General features: G+C 38.3%; 1 protein-coding gene across 2 annotated transcripts in view; it reads left to right on the forward strand.

Moving 5' to 3' along the window:
* The first annotated feature begins 75 nt into the window (after window positions 1-75).
* The window catches only part of LOC111248704 (uncharacterized), a 55745-nt gene continuing 31132 nt past the window's right edge, over window positions 76-24688 (forward strand). For both annotated transcript variants that reach the window (XR_002672658.2, XM_022801506.2), the window contains exons 1-9: window positions 76-499; window positions 1046-1185; window positions 4930-5677; window positions 5820-6270; window positions 6647-7525; window positions 13373-13602; window positions 15116-15205; window positions 16153-16306; window positions 24025-24114. Coding sequence is in view for 1 of the 2 variants with exons in the window: in XM_022801506.2 (XP_022657241.1) it covers window positions 475-499; window positions 1046-1185; window positions 4930-5677; window positions 5820-6270; window positions 6647-7525; window positions 13373-13602; window positions 15116-15205; window positions 16153-16306; window positions 24025-24114 (2807 nt within the window). In the remaining variant the exon portion in view is untranslated. The remainder of the gene's footprint in view (window positions 500-1045; window positions 1186-4929; window positions 5678-5819; window positions 6271-6646; window positions 7526-13372; window positions 13603-15115; window positions 15206-16152; window positions 16307-24024; window positions 24115-24688) is intronic.

The raw sequence follows: 24688 nt of genomic DNA on the forward strand, positions 1-24688 counted from the left end.
GCTTCAAATATTGCCGCCGGTCTGTTAAAGGCCTCCAAGTGAAAATAGGCCGGCATTTTGAAAGGACGCGGTGTTTGTCTACGACCGTCGGCGGAATAACATGGTCGTGTGTTGTGGTGGCTGTGTAGTAGCGAGTCGTGCTGAGTTGGTGTTGTGGCCGGCGACCGTAAGATTTTGCCTGAGTTCTACGGGTAGCACACGCTACTTGTAATTTGTTTCAGTACCGGCGTCGGCCTATCGCGCCGCGCGCTTGGTTGGGAACACCGCGGTCGCGTAAGGCCTGCGGTAATGCGAAAACCGTTGCCGTCGTAAAGCATTTTTCAATTCTCTGAGTGTTGAGTACAGTCACGAGTGTATTGGCTTTTTTGAACACTAGTCGTACTGATTCCCCGCTGAAGGTGCAAATTTTGATCACTAACAGAACGGTGGTAACTGTTACTACTCGCTACATTGCCAATTTCCGCAACCACAGTTATGTACTCAGGATACCCAGCTGCAGGTAGGGTTCATGAGATTTTTTTGATCTAAGGTGTACGGGATGACATTTGAGTGTTATGCGCGGGAAGTATGTTTTCATTGCAACTTTCACACCATGATCATCCAAAAGTTCTTAAGTTCTTGCATTCAGAGGTGCATCTCTGATATATTTTTTCAGAGATGAGGCTGATCCTAGTCATATCATGAGCGCGATTATGTCCAAAGCATCAATCAAAATAGACATTTTCTTAGTTGACACATGTTATATATGGGTGGCGTAGCAGTGCTTGACTTAACAACTAAATGACCCCGCTCTTTGTCTCACCGTTCCAATTAAATAGAAATGCGCCTTCCTTATGAGCTTACTTGATCAGTATCACGACATCTAATTTTTTAACGTAAATTTTAACCTGTTGTAACTGGTTATATACACGCTTTTTTTTACTAAAATTCAACTTTACGATTGCGTAAAAAGAGATGACTAGTGGTTTGCGTGGTACTTTATGATTTATTAAATCGGTTATGGGAATAACGTCTAAGATTCCTTTTGCTTGTATTGACATTCAAGGTGCGGCTGCGCCCACTGCACAGCCCGCCTACGCCCAGCAAACGCAATGGCCACTGCAACAACAGCAACAAGCAACCCAGTGGCCAAATCAACCGCCTCCAAATGCATCTCAACAACCCACAGCCACACCAGATGCATCAGTAAGTAGGGTGAACGCGCCAAATTTACTGTACTGCTTCTGGGATATTGTTTAATCTTGTTTCGAGGCTCCTTAAATTTCATATATTTCAAACATTTTGCTCTCGAACTTTGTCAATCCCTCGAGTCAAAAAAGAGTACAAATTATGTATCAACATATGACGGCAAGTGTGTTGCTTAGTATCCGTAATCGATTTCCATTAACGTAATTTTGAAAATGCCCGTTAGACAACTAAAGAAGCAGGTAAGGCAGTATGGAAAAAAATTATTCTACATTTTGAATCATTGAGGTTTGGAATATCTGCGTATTGTGCTTATAGTTAATAGATAAGGATGAAAGTTTACATAAGCCACCTAACTTATAATTTCTGGAATCTTGAACATAAAAGATCTGCAAACAAAGTTTCCAAAATATGTATATGTATATATAGCTTCGAGGAAAAGTGTACTGGACATCATTTCTAAAAAATGCTAGGAATCCTTTAATATCCTTCTTAAATTAAATAATTTGGACTATGTGCTCAAGCACATACGAATGTATGATTACATAGTTTAGTCCAATTATTTAAATTAAGAAGGTTGTCAAAAAGTTCTTAGCATTTTATAGAATTGGTGTCCGGTGCACATCTTTTCCGGTTTTCACTAAAAGCTGTTCGGTCGATCATTCATGGTATTTATACTTGTTAGTAAAACGAAAAGGGTTAATGGTAACCATTCTTGAAAAGAGAAGGTTGAGACGCAAACTGGATTCAGTATAGATGCTTTTAACGAGGTGAAATCGCGTTATTGCTTCAGTAACCGCCTATATATATATTTACCCTAATGTTAAGTAGGATGCTGTGTAGAAAAATGTTTGTGTACAACTGACTGCATCTAGAGTGTGGTATTGGATCATCTTTATCAACATTTATGTATAAATGTTGGATGGAAATGGACTTCATTGTTTCCTTCATAAGCCATCCTGTTAGATTTATGCGTTGGCTCAGTTTGAGCGAATGCGTTACCATTTTTCTTTTTGAATACCAAATGCTTTTCCAATTCTAACCATTTTCTTTAGATTATTTGTGAAAGGTAATAATACACATTTGGTATAATTTGACTACCTAACTTTGTTGATGCGCTTTCATTGCTTGAAACTCTGGAATAACATTTGTAAATTTGTAAACACAGCTCTTCAATTCGGAACGAAAGTAAGTTCCAGGTTACTTTGAGCATAATGTCAATAATGACCAACATTTCTACGAGTGAAAATCATTTTTGTAAAAGATTTAAAATCCTGCCGCGGGGCACATTCTAAATACAACATTTCAGAAAATATTGTGATGAGCTTTAAAGATCTGTACTTCAAAATATGTGTAGCAGAAAACGGCAAGATATTAAAAAATTGAAAATGAGATGGTACGGCTTTCACAATGGAAGACAAAGCGGACATTTGATCCTTTTTAAATTTCAATATAGGAATATATATCAATCCTATTTGCCAAAATTAAGGCTACTAAAGTATTATCCGCAATCAGTTCGTAAGCTAACTAAAGCGTGATGTAAGGGAACAATTATTTATACTTACAGGACTTCGACTTTAAAGAGATTGTGGTAGCTGTTTGGTGGAGACGACATTTGGTTAAATGAGCACCAGAGCTGCTTATCTTAATTGGAGAGAGCATCAAAGGAGCTTTACCGTAGTAATAAAAATTTATCAGACGATTAACGATAAAACTATAAAAAATTTTCACGTGACGAGTGGCTGACGATACCAGAAATCCCATAACTATTTCCTGAAAGTCACATTAGTGTGAAGTCTTTGATTTTTGACGTTCTAAGCCTGTTTCTGTTAAGAAAAGGGTTACATTTTTTACATAATGAAATGAGGCTCTGTGACAGAGACAACAAACTTCTTTTGATGTGTTTTTACGGAAGATCTAGTAAGGATATTGTTGATTAGAAAGGAAAAGAATAATAATTTTAAGAGGCATTTAGTACCTCCAATCAAGTCTCGTGGAAGATCCGACTACAGTAGTACTAGGCAGCGATTTCAGTATGCATGTTAACGTAATTAGTGAGACCAGATAGAACAGGCAGAGGTTTTCACTTAAATTAACGTTTATAGAAACATCATCACTCTGGATTGGATTGAGTGAGAATGATGCAGGGATTCTAAGTTCTCAAAAAATTTATAAAAACACACTTGGTTTTAAAGATATTTTTCCTTTTAAGATCCTTTTATTACCATTTTCTTTCGTGATTTTTTAATAAAGCCTGATTTCTCCCATATAAAAAATGTATTTCGATTAGTTTCTCATGCAAAAAATCATTTTCTAAAAAACAAAGAGCAAATGGAATATATACCTTAGACCTAATATACATATATATAAGGTACGGTGGTTTGAACAGCAAAAATAATTGTACTGCAGACAAAATGCATTTCTCGTAAGTGTTTCTATTAAACGTTTTCGCAGACAAATAGCAATATGGCGCATGTGTAGTATATTTTTTCCAGTCCCAAATGATTATAAAACCTTACAGTTAATTCTTGTGCAATGAGAGAGCTGTTGTTTTAAAATACCCTAATCGATTGTTTCTTGCTTCATTTTACGTGACGGCAACTTCTATTCCAAATATTGCTCCTAAAGCAAAATGTGTAAAAAACGAATAGTTGTTGTGTTTTAGCCACCACATTAACCCAATTCCTGCCAGATTTTCAAAAAATTGTTAAATTTTTTGATACTGCCTTAATTCAGCACTTCTGTTGCTGTCTATTGTATTTAGAAAAAATAAAAGACGTGATATATCAACCTGACATTCGAATTGCATTTTCAAGGAAAAGAGCCGAAAGGCGTATAAATCTATTATCTCCACCCGTACTTTTCGTAATTTTTTAAAAACTACGAAAATAAAGGACGATTTGACTCTCTGAACGAAAACAAAAGAAAAGTTAGGTAGTAGAGGGTAGTGCTAAAACTTTGCGATTCAAGTATATTAAGCCAGCAAAATTAGCAAATTGCGGTAAAACTAATATTAGATGATGAAAAAATAGTCAGGTCGGAAATATTTGAAAACCGAGTTGAACGGGTCGTTGGTTTGCTAATAAACAAAACTTACGCAAATAAAGCAAAGCATAATATTCATAAAGTGCGATCTGGTGGCAAATATCCACGTCTTTTAGGTGCACTTGCCATGTAAACAACAAACAGCATCTTGGTTCGTGATCACCATTTCAGTCTCTAGAGATTGCATTTTATTTTCAAAGCAAATCGTTGCGACGTTGTTGTTGTGAAGGAAACACACACAAGTTAAGCATGGCTAAGTGCAATTTTTGGCGAGACTTTCACAGTAAATTATTTTAAAAATAATAACAGCGAAATACATGCCGAAAATACAACAAAAAAGATCATGAAATATTATCAAATATAATCAGAAAATTGAAGAAAAAGGTTTGGTAGCATACTACGTTTTGCTAATGGACGATTATGAAGAAGTCTTTGTAGCTGATAAGATAGCTCGTTTTTTACGCTATCATCGGCTAGTGCTAAACTCAAGGATTTATCTCCGCATTTCGTCTGTAGTTAAATTAATTTGGGTAAACTACGGATTTTTTCAGCCTTTTATAAACATTTTTTAATTATGATTTGAGATTTGGTTCTTTAGACAATTTTTATTAGTAGGTTTCATTCTCTACAAAGTAGTACTACAGTAGTACAAATGTTCTTTTAAATTTTTTTAACAATTTCGTATAACTGTGATTGTAGAATCCGGCGGCAACTGCGGCATGGCAGCAAGCTTGGGCGCACTACGCTCAGCAGTGGCAACAACAAGCAGTTGGAGCAGCAGCGGCTGCAGCGGCCGCTGCTACAGGAGGATATGGACAGACAACCACAACTACTCCTGCCGTTACAGCTGCACCCTCTGCTCCTACCGCGTGGAGCTCCTACCCGCAACAGCAGCAACAACAGCAGTCTGCACAGACTACGGTAGCTACACCTGTTGTCCCCCCTGAAACACTTGAATCATTTCAAAAGCAATTCGACGATTGGGAGCGATCATACAACAAATGGCTTGATGAGAATCGTAATCATCCCGATAAGGAAGCTTTTAAGCGGTACGAACAACAGTGGACAAGCTGGAGACAACAATTATTAGCCAAAAAAGAACTACTGAAACAACAGGAACAGATTCAAATTCAACAACAGCAGGCTGCTCATGCCGCACAAACACAATGGCCTCCTTTGCATGCGCCCCCCGCGCCACCGTCTCTTAATGGTATGCATCAACAGCCTCATCCCCATCAGCAGCAACAACAGCAACCACCATGGACCCAGGTTCCTGGAGGCACACAGCAACCTCAGGGACCGTGGGCGCCACCTCAACAGCAGCAGCAACAGCAGCAAAGTGCTTACCCTCCACAAGATAACAAGGGGGCTTACCAGCAACCACCAGGACAATTCAACGTTCCAGGACTAGGTCAGCGGCAATCGCAGCAACCGTGGCTACAGAGAGGTGAGGATATTATTATGCATACATTACTGCAAATTCAATAGTATTAAAGGTAATATGAAGGTTCTACCAGTGCATATTTAATTTACTTTAAATAAATTTAATTGAACTAAAAAAATAGATGCTTATATAAACTACTCTTCAGGTTCTGAGGAAAACACAAATAGCCGTCCACTGTGGGGCCCCGGTGGTCCCCAGGGAAGGGACAGTGGTAACAATCAGAATTCCGTAGTGGGACGGGACCGATCGTCTCCTGGAAGGTTTGGTGGAAGAGACGGTGACCACGATAGACCAGTAGGAGATGGAAACAGACGGCCATTTGATCGTGAAGCAGACCGTGGTAATAGTAGGTTTGACAGTGGTCGAGGAAGCGGTTTAGGAGTACGAATTGGAGGAGCGGGAGGTGACAATTGTGGAGGCTCTCGTTTTGACGGAGGATTACCGTCAAGATTTGGGGTGGACAAAGAACGAGGGTCAAGATATGACGATAGAGACTGTCGAGAGCAAGACAAAGACAGAGTAGATAAAGATCGTGACCGAGGGCGCAGGGATCGTGAGAAAGGCGAAGAGCGCTACGGAAGGCGAGCAGACGATCGGTGAGTCTGACGAATTTGCTTTTCGAAGTTAAATTCCACGTTCGCACAAAGAATCTACTTCTATATTTCGCACAGAGTTAAACCCCAATCTTCAGATCTTCTGAAATGCTCGCTTTACGAGTCACTACAGCATACTTTGGCGGACTATAGTTGGCACCATAGAAATTCATAAGAAGTAAACTAAATTAAGTTCTTTGGATATAAGTGGGACTTTAGTCATACACAGCTTTTTTTTACTTCAATATATTCTAATTTCCAATAGCAAGTTTTTTAGCCAATAATCCTGAGTACATTAGTAACTCTCCTTAATCTGGTAAAAACGTTAAATGCCTTTAGTACAAAATCCATTTTTCTTTTTGATTGCCTTTCACTTTAGTGGACCTCGGAGATCAAGATTTTCTGACGCAGACGACGACCGTTCCGGCAATGCTAACAAAGAACCTTTGGGGAGGTCGTTGACTAACCAGGCACCTAGAGCAGAAAACGTATCCGAAACCACAGGTGTTTTACAAGAGAAAATGCTGGCTATGGCTGGCATGCCGGGTGGGCCAGATGGCCGTGTTGGTGCTCCAGTCGCAGTCCCTTCGCAACGAGGTGGCTTCAGAGGTCCTTCTGGGCGCGGTGGTATTACCGGTGCGCTTAATAAAAGACCCAGCGAAGACGCAAGTGCTGGTGAATTGAAAAGGTCACGATTTGAGGATGCCGACGACGATGGCCGTAAACCGTGGGATGGATCTTCGGTAGCAGAAGGACCAGCAAGAGGGCGTGGCGGGTTTCTAATGTCAAGAGGTGGGCCTCCTTTACGTGGAGGATCTATGAGCCGGGGAGGGCCTGACGGACATGGTGGGCCTTTGGGGAGAGGTGGGATGGTGGGTCGTGGCCCACCGGGAGCGCCTGATAATTCATCTAATCGAGGAGGTCTTGCCATGCGTGGAGGCTTCGGAATGCGTGGAAATAGAGCAGGCGGTCCTAGCAATACGATGATAGGTCATAGTGGGCCAATGGGATTAAGTGGTCCTCCTGGAGGACCACCCGGTAGCGACGTTGGTGGACCACCCCCCTTTGAAGCTGGCTACCGAGGAGGTATGCGAGGGTGCCGTGGGGGACCGCCAAATTTCATGCGTGGTGGAAGAGGTGTGCGTGGCGGGGGCCCCGGATGCCCCATGGGTGTTCCTGGCCCAGACGATGGACCCTTCGGTGGACCACCACTTTTTATTGATGGACCACCTCCACCGTGGATGAATGGTCCTCCTGGGTGAGTACCTTTATTTTATTTGATTTATAATAGGATTTAGTCTATAGTTATAATATAGCCGTAGCAAATTCATCGTTTAATAAACGAAAGTACGCACAAAGTGAAAATATCCCGCTATGAAAGAGGCCTATTGGACGTGTCTACAAATTGTTATGATTTGTTTGAATTATGCAGTTATTTTGCAGCTAATGCCTCCTTTTCTTGATTTAGATGTGCAAAAAATTTGTTTATTTTTCTAGACCGTTCAATAGTTGTCCGAATTGTTTCATTCAACGCGTTTTTGCATTCGTTATCTAAGGTTGCAAGATGCCTACATATGTAGTGTATTAAACATCAAGTTTTGAATCAACTGGTTCACGCGTTTTTTGCTTTAGAGAAAGCAATTCCTGTCGTGATTACATTTATGAAAAAAACCTACCTGAAAAGTTAACTGCACAAGTCCTTAAAGTGAAATGGATTTAAGTTTCGGATACATTGAGGTTCATCGTCGGATTTTCTTTATTTAACTGTGGCAGCTTTGAGGGAAATGATAGAAAATTTCTATTAATGATATTTGCCAAATTCTGAATAAGAGTATATACAGTAGGAAAGTCTATAGACTTCGAAATTCAGTGTGAGCATTTATTGCTGAATAAATAAATTGATAAAGGACGCCTACTGATGAAAAGCAGTGTCCGTATATCGCATTAAGCAACGGTTGAGTATTATACAGGAAAAATCCAAAAGCACTTGGCGTCGATATATTGTTTCACGAAACGTACGTCAATTTTTGTAGTCCTGGCAGCAAGAAATTTCAAACAGGTGGACCAAGGGCGAAAACGTGCTACAGGATAGCCACAACTCAATAACCAGCCAAAAAGTCAGTGGCGACTATGACTTCAGCACGCGCATTGACAGATATTATGCAACCGCTCTGAAAGTATAGAGACATCGTTACTATGAGACTACTTCATTTAGGTAGGAAAGAGCGGTACTCTGTTAAACAATTTGGATCTCACAGGTTGGGCTCTTGCACTTAAAAACTATACTATACCTCCTTCACTTGGCACTTTAGTTTTAGGGATGTTCTGAGTGGAACATAAATATTGGCCGGATTTTAGTTTTATTCTTCTAATTATTGTTAGGCACATCAATTGACAGTTAAAGAAAGTACTAGTTTGATTTTAATGACTTCACGAGTAATTCATGTATGTTTTCGTAAACAAACTCATCTACACGGACAGATTACAAGAACTACACGTTTCGACTGCGTCGATCGACCCGTAGGCCCATACTTTTCTATCTACCAAAGAATTTTCGTTTCTGCTGTGCTGGAGTTAGCTCCTGCTGTATTTGCCTTGCATACTCATCTCCGATGCCTACATTGCTTATAAAAGCAGCCCAGAAAGCTTATTTTTTGGTGCCTTACCCAGTGCGAAGAAATCTGAAATTGGCATTATGCTCAAATTTCGATGCCGAACCACTGGCTTTTGTTATGGTTGTAACTCGCAAATACATTCTATTTGCAACGAGCTTTTATTTATATATAGATGAACGTATATGTAAAACTATAGCGGCAATTTTGAAGAAGTACAATTAAATATTGTTGAGAGAGATACAAACAGTCTAAAGTTGTGCTTCGAGTCGTTTACAAACAGGGTGTTCGGAATAAATAAGGACAAATTTTGGTGGGATTCTTGTCGCAGCGGGCATACGTTCATTCAATATTCTTGATGACGTAAGCAAGTCTGTTCTTTCTAAAACGAAACTACAAATTTATCGTAGCAAGAGCAGAGGGTTTGTTGTCGGTAAATCACAGAAGTTTAGCAGTTGCTATTCAATTAATTTTTTTCTAAAAGTAAACGATGTATATTGTTGTACACCTAATTATTTCACGATAATATGTAAGTTTCAATGTTTACACTCTGCCGCCGGTAAAATATCATCAGTAAGTAGAAATGTCCTAGCACAAAATTTATTTTCAATTTGTTCCAGTTAAATCAAACCTCTGTGCTAATCTTTCTTTTCTGTTGTTTGAGTAAATTTACATTCAAACCTTAAGGGGTAGAATTTCAATTGATGTTCCTAGCACAGTACATACAAATGTGGATTTTTCTGAACGAGATGAATTACTAACATGTGAAAAGTACTGCATTTATTCCTGTTGTACACTAGCAGTTACACGACTTAAAATTTATGTTTGTCAAATGTGTGTCCTCTTCCAGAGAATCAAGCGATAACAGCTGTACACCCAATATTTTAATAATTTAAGCTAACCAAGTTTTGGTTGTCAAAAGTTGGATTTGATGCTCCTACGTGTATTAATGGAGATTTGACCTCTTAAGTCTAAACCCATTTTCCTATCATATTAAAAACTAGCGTTTTTACCTTTTGCACCTGTTACGGAAATCTAAATACCATCGGCGTGTATGATCAGTCTCTAAGACTAACATGGCATATGTTTCTTTTATGACATATTTTTTTTTTGAAATACTATGTACTTCATCTCTGCCATAGGTCGCATAAAAAGGAGACTTCACGAAACCATATTTTACGAACAAGAATACATTTTTAGGCTTTGTGAACGCGTCCCTCATTTGAAATATGAAAATTAAGTTTCTCAAAAAACGTGACGTATACTGAATAGTTTATCCGTTAATTTAATATGAGGCATGTTTTCAACTTATATCAGCATGGTGGAGTTATATCATTTGATAGCAGCAGCAAGTTTACTGTGTCTGTCCCATTGAGAAACATATTGGCACTCAAAGATAATGCTCTGTTTTTCCCTATTATTTTTTAGCCAACTTTTCTCTAATATCCTGCATGACGTTGTAGTGGAAGACGGTTTGGCACAAGGCATATCTGATACACAAACTGCGCCAGCAAAGTCGTGCCCTAGTAGATAGGCTAAACCGGAGAAAAACTTGTTTAAAAACACCGCAGTTCCTCTAGATATAGGTGGTCTTTAACACTGCTGAATGACTATCTATTCCAATGCGTACAGACTTGCTGAATATGCGATGGTACTGGCACGGCCGACATAATGTGTTCAAGAAGTAAGTCAACTAAAACTGGTCATACAGCACCTGGCGTTTTTGACTTCTAGCGACCTTTATGCTAGCTTCAACTATAAGCATGCTGAGGGTTTCCGCTGAATATAGTTTCATGCCGGAATGTCGTCAGACGTTTTGGCCACACCGATGATTACTTTTGCGCAGTGGCCGGCTTTTGAAACTAGGTTTTTTTTTTTTTATATAAAGAGGCATATCCATGTGGTGGTACTTTAAACGAGTTTGGTTAATAAAACTGTATTAAGAACTACACAAGGGTGTTTTGCAAAACTGGCTTGCCCACATATTTGTTAATCCTTATCAATGAATACGTCAGGACGTTGTTTGCCATTTCTTGTAAATAGAAATTAGAAATTACTACATCATTTCAATTTAAAACCGTTATGATGCGAGTAATAATGTTTTAGGCCGCAATTCCAAATAGGCAGACCACGTCGAGCCTAGTTTCTAAAACAGCAAACGAAGTTCTTGTCGCAGCTGGCAGAGACATCATCACATGAGCATGTTCTTCTAAGGAATAAAGCTAGTTCTGTTTAGAATCCGGCCATGGCGCAAAAGTAATTATTGGTATAATAAATAATAATAACGTCGGGAAAAAGAACATCTGGATAATCTTGGAAACAACTTCAACGATTTTGAAAGATCTCGAGAAGACTGAATTTTAAGAAAACGAGAAAAATCAAACGAGAAACACTTCAAAATTCAAATTTTGTAAATTCCAGGCGATATACCGCAGTTGCCGCTCAGAAATATTTGTTCAGGATTCGGGATCAAGTGTCACGTAACATGTATTAGGCTTTCATAAGCGAATCCGGCAGATCCCTAATTTGCCTAAAGTTTAAACTAATTCAATTAGAACAACGATTTTTTAATGTATGTTGTATGTCTGTTTTTGACATTATGTAACCAAACTGCGTGCTTCTGATCGTTATAACAACGATTCATGGGCCTATCGCAGAATTCGAGACAGCAGACTATATTCATTATTTCATTTTTGACGAAAAATTTCACTGTAGCGGATGCCTCAAATGTCCACTGCATGTAATAACAATACCACCATTTTACGACCGAACCTATTCGACACTGCTACCGAACCCGATTTCTCTCAAAGTGTCGCCATTTTTTCACTTGCTGTTTCTCCAGCTAGCGGTAGAGGTTAAACCATACATTACAAATTATTTATTGAGTATAATTGCGCCAATTGTACGTGAAGCACACTTCACCCATTTCCAGTTGGCCTGAAGTCAATTTTTTGCTCACTTTCCATATGTTCAATAGATTAAGAAGGAGATTAACGTTATACGTGAAATTAATTTTGGAGGACAGAGCTTGCAGACTAAGCCGTGCCCTCATGAATAGCTTCCTCGATTTCGCTTTTTGTCCTTCCAATTCTGACATCGAGTCACTTCCTTGCTAGTCGTGAATACTCCACACACCGTTCTTGAAATGATTCTTTTGCTCCAGGCCTTTTTGCCTAGTGTCTCAACAAATCGCTGCTATAGTCTTTGAGTAACAAAACTTTTACCACTGAGTTTTAATTCTTGAACCTAAAAGATAGTTTTTCTTCTGAATTGGTTCCTCCCGAATCATCTCAACTGGTTTTCAGTCATAGGCTTCTCAAGGCCTGGAGTATTCACTAGCCAATTTTGTCTGCTAACGGCGCACTGAAAAGCCCTTTCAAACTAAGGAGGTTTCGAATTGTTGACGATCCTGCAAATGGCATATGTTATGTGACATGTGTGACTAAGATTAACGTATATACATTTATAGTAGAAACACTGCTAAACTTGATATAAAAGCATGCATTAAAAATTGATAAACGAAGCTTGCGTTTTTCTTCCCGTCTCAGACACTGAACTTCGAAAATGTCATAACCATGCAATTGAAAATTATGTGCGTCCAATGCTAAGCTTTGAGCCATCAGGACAAGAAGCAAACCACATTTAATTTGAGGCCAATTTTGGGCTAACTTAGTTCTAAATTAGACAAGTATTAGGAATTTGATTCAGGTGTCCTAAATCCTAGTTATCACCTTCAAAGTGACCTCCGCCGGATTCGATGCACGTTTGCATTGCTTTTTTCCAGCCTTCGAAGTTGCTTTTTAACATAGGAGTAGATGTCGTCTGTTTCGTTTTTTCTTGGATTTACTCAATCTTTTTTATATAGGTACCTCTTACGCCTTGCGAAAACGAAAGAAGTTATAGAAAGCTGGATCTGGTAATCACGGGGACTGAGGAAATATAACATCGAGTTTTTCTCCGAAAAATACAAACAACGAGGTTGTTAATCGGTCTATGATTGTGGTAAAGATCTATGACATTTTATTCAAGAATTTGTTTGCTCCGAATTCAAATCCTTCGATACAATCCTTTGTAAGCCTTTCCTTTTAAATTATTGATGATTTATAAAAAATAATTCTTCTGCAAATCCGTGTGTATGGTCCGATAGTCTTCCAATATAAATTGTTTTTCCCTTTTCCACGTTTTTTATATGCACTCGTTGTGACAGGTTGCCGAGGGCTAGGGCTGTCTATGGTTTTTGTTGAGAAACCGTTAGTACCACTTAGTTGATTAAAGCCAGATGCTTTATCAAGATCTAAAAGTTTTCCAGAGTCATAGTATAAGTAAAGATTGTTACGCTGTAAAACAAAAATAAGCAGAACGCCCCAAGTTAGATTCCATAAAGAAAGTGTATTTTGTATGCTAATGATTACAATACTCTGTCACATACTACACAATAAATGGTAATAATTATGCAAAGGACTGTTATTCTACTTTAATGAAACAATTTATAGATTCGGTGGTGATGCTCCTCCGATGCGTGGTGGACGTGGAGGAATGCGCGGTGGTCCTGGTAGTCGTGGAGGACCTTCTAGCGGCCTGGGCGGAGGACCTACTCGTGGTATGATGCGTGGGGGATCCCGCTCTGGTAGAGGAGGTTTTCGAGGGAATCGCGGTATGTTCGGTGGAGGATCCGGTGGAGCCACCGATGGATCAGGTGGCGAAAACGACAAGGACGCTGGCAGTAAGTAGGTGCTGCTGGCAGCCCTTCGACGTACACGGCAGGCATAACGACGAACCACTTCATCGATACAACGTTAGAACATAACAGAAGAATAACAAAGAAGTATGAAATATTGCAATGAAAGCTTCACATGCTATCCTGTCACCCGCAAACAAGAACAACCTATATATTATTTTGATTTGGTATGAAGACTGTAAGAGCCTAGATTATCTATTGACCAGTCCAGCCGCAGTGTTTTCTCTACAACGTAATAATGATAATACTTTTGACTTCCGTATCTTTAATCTATATTGATTGAAAGCACCGAAGCTGGAGAATGTTTTGCGTGAATGGAAATTCACCACAAATTATAATTTCCAAGTAAAGACAGACAATTATCACAAAACTACTGTAGTTGTTAAAGGGGTTCTCACTGAAGGCTGGGGATGGGAAAAACTAAGGAGGAAACATCAACATCAGAGTAAACAATATTCAAAGCACTTGGACATGATGAACAATATAACTATCTTTAACGCTAGGATCTAGGTAAATAGTAGTGACCAATGCCGCAACCATTATTATTATGCATACCAATGTAATATATTATTTCGCATAAGGCGTACCATATATGGATGTATCTATTCAAATAGCTTACCTGACTTTTTGCCTTTTCGGGGAGAGCTCAACGATATATAGTAGCTTGGTGAACTTAATCACATTATTAGAAAAGTTGAGCAATACATTTATTTTAAAGGCAAGAAGCGATCGATACGGATTCATATTCAGAACATTGTATGGAATAGCCAACCGGATACAAATTATAACCGCGATATATATACATAAACATTATATCATGAAGACAACTGTAAATTTATTCTGTAATATACCCATGGTGTTTTACAAAGCCATTTAAACGATACACTTTAAGAATCTATGTAACCCATATTGTGGAACAGCTGTGTATACTGGTGTATGAGAAGGAAGGTAGGGTAATGATTTTGACTAGTTGAGTGGAATTAAAGAAAATGAAGAAGCAGCAACAAAGGATGACTAATGTGTATGGTGAATCATCTTGTAAATGTTTCACTAGAAGTCAACTGTGTTGTACTTTCCTTACAAGTAAAAAGGAACGGACAAGATAACGAAGTAGTGTCTTTTGTGTGTAGTTTAATTTTGGACAGATTTGGTGGTTAATTAGACTTGAAAGCGATCAAGTTGTGTATAGTCATATTACCTCCCTTAGTTCGGCCCTGATATTATAACTGTTATTTCAATATCTTGGGTGATCAATGTTCTTCATGTGCTTGCAAAGAGTTGTTTCTACTGATTCCTACTTGAATGGCTTCCTGTTAATTAGTGCTTAATGTTTGAACCAAGGTCTTATATTACCTTATTCGTGTTCTTTATGGATGTTTATTTAATCCGTTTATGTTATAGAAAAATTACAAAATTTGGAACGCAGTTTTTACAAAGAAATTGTAGCCAACGACATGGTTTGGTGTGTGCGTGTCTGTGTTTGCTGTGTGGTGAAAAGGTTTTGTTGATGATGATGAGGGTTGGGGTCACGCGAGACGGGGACAGCAGGGGCCAGAAACACCGACTGAACGTCCCTGCGCCAAGATAGGTGAGTTCAGTTTTTTTCGACACATCATATCTCGTTGCAGACTCACGACCCTGGGCTCCTTAGACTCTGACGAATTTGACTAATGCTTTGTGCCGTTATAAACACTTGAGTGCTTGTGCATGGTGGTGATTTTATACTCGGTTTAATATTGCAGAGTAGATTTGACTATACCACTGTACTACATTTGTAGTGCGGTAATTAATACAGTTGGTTAAGCTATTACACGCACTTGTGTTTATATGGCAATTAGATTAACGATGATGTAATAAGACGGAATATTACAAACGAACACACGATAATAAAATAAATCTAGCGATTTTCAAGTAAACCCGGTTATAATCCGTGTTTTGATTTAATTGCATATACAGCGGTGGCCTTTTAGGGCTATCTAAAACATTTCCTCGCTCTTTTAGTATGTTGGTTTATTTGATTCGTAAATTTCATCGGATTTACGCCATTACTAACTGGAAAGCTGCCGACTGTAGGCTTGGTTTTTGGGGACGATACAAATTCAGTCGCACAGTCAGTTCTATTGAATTTTATCAATGCTTTCTTCAGACCCAACTAGCAAACAGCATTCACTCTTGCAAGATTATATGGTGTGACTGTTATTATCTTTTTTGAAAAAAGTGCCGGTAGTGCGAGTACCTATAAATCAGTTTCCCTTTAAAAATGAATTTAAAAAGTTTTAAAATTAATATAAAATGAAGTAATACTCCATGGATAGATTTTACCCAAAAAAGGCCAAAACACGGTTGTGTCGGTTCCTTGCGATGCTTAGCGAAATTGGTAGCACTGCGTTTTATTTAAGTATTTTTGTGGTTGTTGGGAGAAACCAAACTATATGTAGAAGTATGTCACTTTATACGATGTTGTATCGAGTCCTAGTATGCATGGACAATGCTATAAATTCCTATTGCTGAGGAGGTCCGGCTGGTCTATTGCAGTTTTCGAGTACGGACTGTCACGAAACATCGATGCAATGTCTCTGCGTAAACAGAATATGCAGGGAACTCAGCCGGTGGAGACAAGTGTGGAAATGATTAGAAGTGGCCGATTGGATTTTACAAATAGACGTACCGAATCCCCACCAATATCCAGGTAAATGAATGATGTTTTAGCAATATTATTTACCTTTTAATAACACATATTGTAATATATTTTTGTAATATGGAATATATTGTCACATATTGAATTGATAATACTGAAGGTTTATTATAACATACCCCTACTCTCACGGAGATCAGCATTTGTGCTTCATGTGCTTTTACTATTAATAATATATATGATGTATTAGTAATTACCTTAGCAAAATTTCTGAGATGTTTGAAGTAAGAACCATTTCATACAAACAAGTAAGCACGAACACACACAATTGAGGATTTTCCCTGTTTCTATGCATGTATGTAACGATGTGAGTTAATACACTGCTTAATTATATTGGAGTACCTATTCTAGTGTATTTCAATTATCATGCAAAAAACCTTTTGTTGTTTAGCACAGATGAATGATAACATATACATAAGTGGATTATATTGATTCTAAGTGTGCTAGAAGCCACAAGGTTTACGCTTACATGGTCCATGATAGAAATAAACGTGACCTTTGTTAGGAGCGATCTATTTGGTTTGTAAAATACCCCGGAAACGCGCAGCAGTAATGCTTCCCGCCTAGTATATCTCTATTTCAAAGGTTTATTTTACCTGCTCATGCAATTTTTTTCCACAGACTAAATTTCCATTTTGAAGTGTAGCCACTAAAGCCAATCCAGAAAACGGTAAATGCATAAGCTAAGGTGCGACACTTGCTTTAACAATGCTTTGAATACGTACTTGAATAATGCGTTGTAGCATCTTTGGTGGTGTTTCGATTGATGGGTGCTCACAAATATCGTAATGTATCTCATTGACTATGCCACTCATACTACATCCTTTTAAAGTACTTTCAGTTTCATGCCCTTTAGTGCAGCTTAGGTAACTCTAGAAAAAGCGCTGCGTTGCTTGCAAAAGAACGCACTATGACTGCTACACTAGACGTATATGCCTTACAAACTAACTATACTACCTCACAAAAGTCAACAATGCTGCTCTCTTTGTTAACGCCTGTAAATCTTTAACTGCAATTTCATATAGTCAAACAAACTACGGTTGGTGGAGCAGAGACATATAGAGACAAACTATGCCGACAAGTCAATAATAACGAGTGTATCTAACATAAATAGTCATTTGAATATAAGAAAGCGCCTCCTTCTCCTTCCGCCGTACAAGGGTTCTGGAAAAAATGTGCATCTTAACAATATATGCATAGGATATATATCTAAAGGAAAGCAGTAAAGTTGGTTAACATTAAATACCTAACTAGAAAGCAAAAGCTTTCGCAGTCTAGACTCAACAAATGATGCAGAGGAGTTGTCCACAGTTGCTTGGAATAAGTTTAAAAAACAATCTGTAACTATCCCGTTAGCTTTGCAGTACATAATAGCAACTTTCGAGACAAGAAAGTACGCAAACATTATAGCAACCATATAGAGGGCATTTTAAAGTCCACGGTCAAACTTTTAAAAAGGTGGCAGAGCTCAGCCAAGGTAACGTTTTTTCAGAAAGAGCCATGGGAAGCCAAAGCTTCGTTATGTCGTTCGACGCCAATATTTGTGTACAAGCGTCATGGAGAGTAATCGGACTGTGTGACAACTTCTGCGTCGATTGGGAAGGTGAGGACATGTGCCGGAAAAGTTTGCTGCTTTGTTTAATGCACAGTCAGTTGATAAAAAATAATTAGTAGTAATTAATCAATTGGTCATTTAATAAGTATAAAAATTAGATTCCTGAAAAATATTATGACCGGGAGCCTGTCATTATTTACATACCACGTACAGTTTTAAATTTGTTTTTCTATTTCATATCACTCAATCGACTATTGAGTTAGTAAAGGAAACAAGCTTTAGTTGTGGGGAGGTATACGAACGATTTTTAACGTTTATGGGATAATTACTTCATGATACGATAACGAGTTCTTGAAATAACGACTGCTAACTATTTTACGCGCTGACATGGACAGAAAAGGGTGATACGTTTTTGGCTATATGCAGTCGGCGAAAACTATTTTAGTGAAAAAGATGTTTGCAATCAGAAACTTAAAAAATGAATTTAATTTCTCCTCCAAGCATATGAAAAAATAAATCTTAACCAATTACCGATCGTATTGACCTAGCGAAGGCCCGACCTAGTGCAGTTGATTTGGTGGCTAACTGCTAGATCCTTAAATATCGCGTTCAAATGCATCAAATTATGATGAACTTGATCAGTTAACCGTGTGGTTTGAGCCACTAGCCACTCCACTAGATGCGATTGCAACTGAAGTATTGAAAATATCTTCAAAAATGTATCTCTTTCGTCCTCATCAAACGCATATTTTAGTGATTTGGTAATTGGAACTTAATTGGAATTTGGGCAATACCAGATAAAAAAGCAGAATTCTTTTGGACACTCCTAACTGAGGACCTGTGCAACCGTGTTTCGACGAATCGGATGATTTGTTTAACAGTATTATTAATAGTATTTAAAGGTATTAGGTTAATGTCTACCTTCTAAGAAATGTGAAATCAACTTTGAATAAACGCCTGAGTACCAATAAATACGCCTTTAAATTTTCGATCTGACCCACTTCTATATTAATCTAATCGGACTATTTTATTGCACCCCGCCTGAACATGGTAGTGCAGATCCTTTGCAAGCCTCCCGCCATAATGACGGATATTTAAGTAAGTTCATTTGTAACAAAAACATAGTTGAGTTCAAATTTCCGAGATTTCCTTTATTACTACTAATTGTTATAACTTCCAACCGGTCTAGAGGTAGTAATGAACTATTCGAAACAGCAGACTCCTCTCCGTGCTCACGTGTTATCACCTTTCTAATCGACGCAGCGATTCATATACAATCAGACATTTTCCTAGGTGGTAACTGTCATGTCACTTTTACATTTTACTAAAATATCAACATTAAGCTTACCTTCATGAAAGGATGTTACTTTCTTCGAACTGTATTCCTTCTGATAGGATTGGCTTCGAATTTCTGGAGAACCTACATACCGATATCGCATAAGGACCTTGAATCACTTCTTTGGTAAAGTATCAAATCGGCATAGAAATTCTCGCAGTTTCAAAACTGCCTGAAGTAACGGCCGCTGCCAATATCCACGTCTTATTGTAATGGTTACGCCGTATGGCCCTACTATGAAAATTACCTAAAAGTCGAAAATGCACTATTTTGGTATAAGTTTGGAATTAAAAAAAAAAGTAGCAAGTTTTAGAAACCTGAATCCTAAGATCGCGTCTGTCAGTCTAACAGAATGATTATTTGAGTATGTTTCAGGCATTTTTAATAATGACATATTTTACTTATATTTGGTTATATATTGTTTCATTTTCGCTCTCGCAGCTAACGTAAAACAAATTAATGCAGGTCATCTACACAAGGCTGTTTGGCGATGAATATAAAAAAATAATAATATATACTATATTCCTATATTTACCTTTATTAACGTTAACCTGGGAGATGCTTAATGATCCGTCCAGAACTGTTTGATCAGTACGGACAGAATTTCTAGAAATTTTCTCTCAATTCTCAGATTGATATTTAAGGGTAGCATATTTCGAATATCCATTCCCAACTTTTTTAAACAGTATTTTTTTTAAACTTGGTTACAAATACTACATGTATTATAAGCGCTTCGGCGGACATTTTGAACGTTGGGTTTTTCGACAGTGGCTGAACTGGTGAGAGGTTGAACTGGCTTTAGAATTATACATCACTGGGATTTTTATAACTGCAGCACATTCTCCAACTGATGGTACTTAGTAGTACATTTCTCCTTCAACTGATAGTTTTGTCCCATACTGTAGGTAAATTGAGCATCGGAGATCTTTGTTCGTTTGCGTTTTCATGAATGGCTGCTCAAATGATGCTGCCAAGCAGTATGCAAGTTACAGCAGTTAACAGTCCCTGTTTTTTAGTAAAAGGTTTGAGTAATACCCTTGCATTCGGATCGGACACCACTAGCCCAGAACCTCTTTCATGTGAAGCAAGTATGGAACTCATTCATTTATGATAAATATCTTTATGACTATTGTATCCGATGCCTTTGTTGGGATTTTCGCACACTTATTTTTCCAGACCCGCGGAGTTGCCTCGCTGGTGTCCTTCATCGAATCTCTCCACAGAACGCGGCTTCCTAGTGCATTCAGCTTCCATGGTGTAGAACCCGTTAGCACCAGTGGAGCGTAGATTTTGAGCGTCCAGAATATTTGATACCCTAAAGACACACATGTTATGCGAAGAAGTTTCCTTGGTTTAAAAGTCGTTACTTTAGGTACAGTAGTTCTCCTGCAGATATAAGCCTGTTCGTTCTGCCTATCGGCGTTTGACATGGCTCATACAATTTTCCTATTGGCTTTCTTATTGCCAACTAATTTTTCCAGGCCTAACTTTAGCCATGCATATTTATTAAGATATTTGTTAAACTAACTGATTGATCTCCGGTTTTCTTGCGCGGCCAATTATCCTTTGATCGGCTGTATATATTATTACTTCAACCTTAATCAGCAATTCTGCCGGGCGAAGAATTCCTGTCATATACAAGGTTCCATATAAGAGGTCATGTAATGACCTCTACGTAACCCCGGCAATCGTAAATAAGGACGTACTTTTGTTACCGATGGTCTTATCTTTAAACAAGCTTTGAAAGCAATGTGAACAAGTACGGCTGGACGTTGCTATCTTTTAATTTTAAGCATCGCAATTTTAAAGGCAAGTTATAAAACGTATCCTTTATATCCAAAATCATTGTTAAAAAAATCTACTCTTGTCGGTTGCTGATCGATCTTTTAATGAAGCTACACTCGTTATCAGACAGCAGTGCCGAATCCTCCCCGTCTTCTGCAAAGTTTCTCAGTTCCTCTGCAATGGCCTAGATCTTATTCGCCAGTGTTCCAAGTAGACATGCGGGTCGGTAAAATTAATTTCCTTTATAAATGAGCGTGACCTTTCTATATTTTCAGTTTCAGCTCAGATAAGTCACTTGTTTTAATCATATTTGTGGCGACCTTAATGATTACTGCAAGAGATTATAAACATGTAGGTACTGGCACTTGCCAAGCTTTTTGTAAAGAAACAGCACGAACTCCGTTTTCATATAAAAGTTGACAAGCTCCGTATAATCAAGGTCGGGATGGCTGTGGAGGAGGACTCTTATGGCTTCTCTCTTCTGCTCGTTCGCTTCCTTGTTCAACTTTGCCTTATTTGTGACAGCGGTCGCGGTGTATCGCCTCTCACTTTTAAAAATTACTTTGAGCATCATTGTTTGCTGTATTAAACGCCGTGTCTAAGTGTCCTGGAAATCTGAAGGTTATTAAGAACGTTTCCGTTTTTTGTTTATTCTATTAACTTTTTCTGGCCTTTTCCTGGCGCCTTCTGCAGTTTTCAGCCATTTCTTTACGTCGCCAGCGCTTCAGGTTTACCGGCTTCCTCTTACTAAGGTGTATCCTTGTTCGTTCGCATATCCTCACAAGCAGTTGATGCAGATTAGTGGCGTCGTTCGGAGTCAAGCCACTGTTTAATTTTTTCAAAGGTGGCATCTTTAGCTACGATACAATATATGTACTACTACTGAGAACTCGATTCCATGATGGTTTCTTCTTTCTTCAAAGATCTTCTTTCTCATCTAGGACCTTCCAGCCTTTAGTTACATTCATATGGTTTAATCCGCAAGTGGCCAAATCGACGAGAACTAAACTAAAATACCTCTGAAAGGTAGCGTTTTTTCGCTATTTGCTGTTAGCAGATTGTAGATTCTATTCCATTAGCAATGTGCCTCATTGGCCGTTTTCCAGGGAATCGTACACATCTGACAAGGCATTGACATAACCCGTTATGGCTAGTAATATATACACAGCCTTCCGTAATAAGTAGCTTAATTCTTGAAGTGGCTGGTTAGTTAATCATACTGGCCCTCTGTTAGTAAACTCCGCCTTGAATCCTTTCTTGCGCGCCAGAGAAAGTATGGCTATTGGAAATATATCTGGCATCAGAGAATTTTATCTCTTTAGCCCACAATTTGTGGGAAAGCAGGATATAGATCAAGATTCCGAGCTTTTGGAATGAATATGGAGGAACTCCATGAGTTCCTTTTAGATGAACTCAGATAAAGTTTCACTCGTCCAGGCAGTAGTTTTCTGGGATGTTTTATATCTGCCATTCATATAACAGACAACAAATTAAAGGGGGCTTCCAGAGAGCGGTAGGAGATTTGAGGCACCTGGGTTACTTCTAAGAGAATTTACAAAAAGCAACACCGCATGTTTCGCACGGCGAAACATGCGGTGTTGCTTTTTGTAAATTGTTGCTTTTTGGAACGTGTGATGCTACACTCAATAACATCGGATGAGAAAAACCTTGGTAAATTTTTAATTACAGTATTCCATTTCCTATAAGCACACTAATTCGCTTTTCCGGAATACTTATGAGCAGGTGATTATAGCTTGATTTAATATAACTATATAATATATATTATTATAGTATATAATATAAATAATTTAATATATTGTAGTCTTTCGCAGAGCCAAAATTCTGTAATTAAAAGTGATGTCGAGCCAGTGGCTCCATATTTGTGGAGGCTCTAGCGATTATTATGTTGCTCACCTAGAGTAGTGAAGCTATTATGTTAAGCTTGTTTGAAGCACCGGCATTGGCGATAGTGTTTGAAACTGTATTACTTGGAATCAAAAGCTGTTTTGAGGTGCTGCGAACGTGTATTGCTGAAGCTACTTAAGGTTTTTTGACATCAACGGGTAAAATTCTCTGTGTCGTTTTAGAGGTATAATGCTTTTTGAATCCTCAGTTAGTATGGGTATCTCACTCACCCCCCGAGCACGTGATTAGTCCTCATATTAAAGGTCCTTATACATAGAGGTAAAGCCGTCAATGATTGCGTAATAGAGAGAAATTCTATAACGCTTTGACCCAGCAACCATGAAGCGCTATATACTGTATAATATTATGATCTATTATGATAAACGGTAAGCAAGTAAATGTACGCGCACTTTAATTGGAGACGTGCATATACATGCTTTCACCGCATCATAGAGCAAGGCTCCAGTGGATTATTTTATCTAGTACTACCTATATATTTAAATGAATAAAAGTTTTAAGTCTTTTTGCCAGCAGATACGAAAGAAGTTTTTTGCGATGACGGCTGGTTTATTTCGTCTTTATCTTTGAGGACAACGAGGGGGCTGAATCCCGCCATTAAGGGGGAAGAAATTTGAAACGAATGTTTTGCTCAGCAGTTCACGCTTGCCTATTGTCCGTGCGTTGTACACGGTGCTGAGCAATGAGACCTCCTAAGGCACAAGGGGTGGCTAAATAAAAACAACCCAGCGGAGTAGTCGATTATCACGCTAAGTTGTCTACATATATATATGCCACATGTTTGTTGATGCTGGTAGTACTTCATGTTATTTCCAAGATTGTTTCATCTTATATTCAAAATTTTTTAAATTAAATTAACAATCTTTAAAAATAATTACTTTTCATTGTTATTGTGGATTGTTTATTTTGTTAGTTTTATATTGTCCAAGTACACGTTATTAAGGGATTCAGCCTACAATTGATTTCACCTTCTGCTAAGCTATAGATATCCAGTTTGATTTTTGCAGTTATTTGCTATCACCAATAATTGAAATTATGATAGCCAAAAAATGTAATGTTATTAGAGCTCTGCTAAAGCAAGTCATTGACTATTAATGCGGCGTGTACTTTCAGGTTTACGGTGGATAGAGCCGACAATCGCAGGAACCGGGAGCCTCTTTACAGTCGACGTAGAAGCCCATCACCTAGCGCAGTTGTGACAAGGTTAGAGACTAGTTATTTCGGCTTTTAGAATATAAGCTGGCTGAATAATGCCAGTATGCATCTTCTGATTCGTTAGACTGAATTAGCTGTGTTTTTCTTCTGTCTTGTCTAAAAAAATACTCCTATAGTATGAAACTGCAAAATCTCTTTATCTACACAAGTGGTTAAAGGTTTATAGTGTTTCATGCCCGGAAAAAATAAAAAACTATTTACTTAACATTAAAGAAATCTTCAAATGCTAATACTTGAATCCTGGATTTTTGTCATACCCTATCGCGATTCGTGTAGCTTTATTTTTTTAATCTGATTGCGGCAATGATATTCTTTATCCATTATTGTTTGTCTTTGCCAAGGAATCAACTCATTAAATAAGTTTAAAAATTCAATGTAGTAGCTCAACTCAAACTATTAACGTTGATGCGCTCAATCTAATTGAAGGTTAGGTTATAGTGACATGATATTGCTGCGTCTATTTTTAAACATGCTGGAATCAGTCCGGTTCAGGGAAACTGTACGATGACGATTCGCCCACATGAGTATATTTATCTACTCATAGTTCACACCGAAAATCTGG

This window comes from Varroa destructor, unplaced genomic scaffold, assembly GCF_002443255.2.
Source record: "Varroa destructor unplaced genomic scaffold, Vdes_3.0 BEIS01000004.1, whole genome shotgun sequence".
Lineage (NCBI taxonomy): Eukaryota > Metazoa > Arthropoda > Arachnida > Mesostigmata > Varroidae > Varroa > Varroa destructor.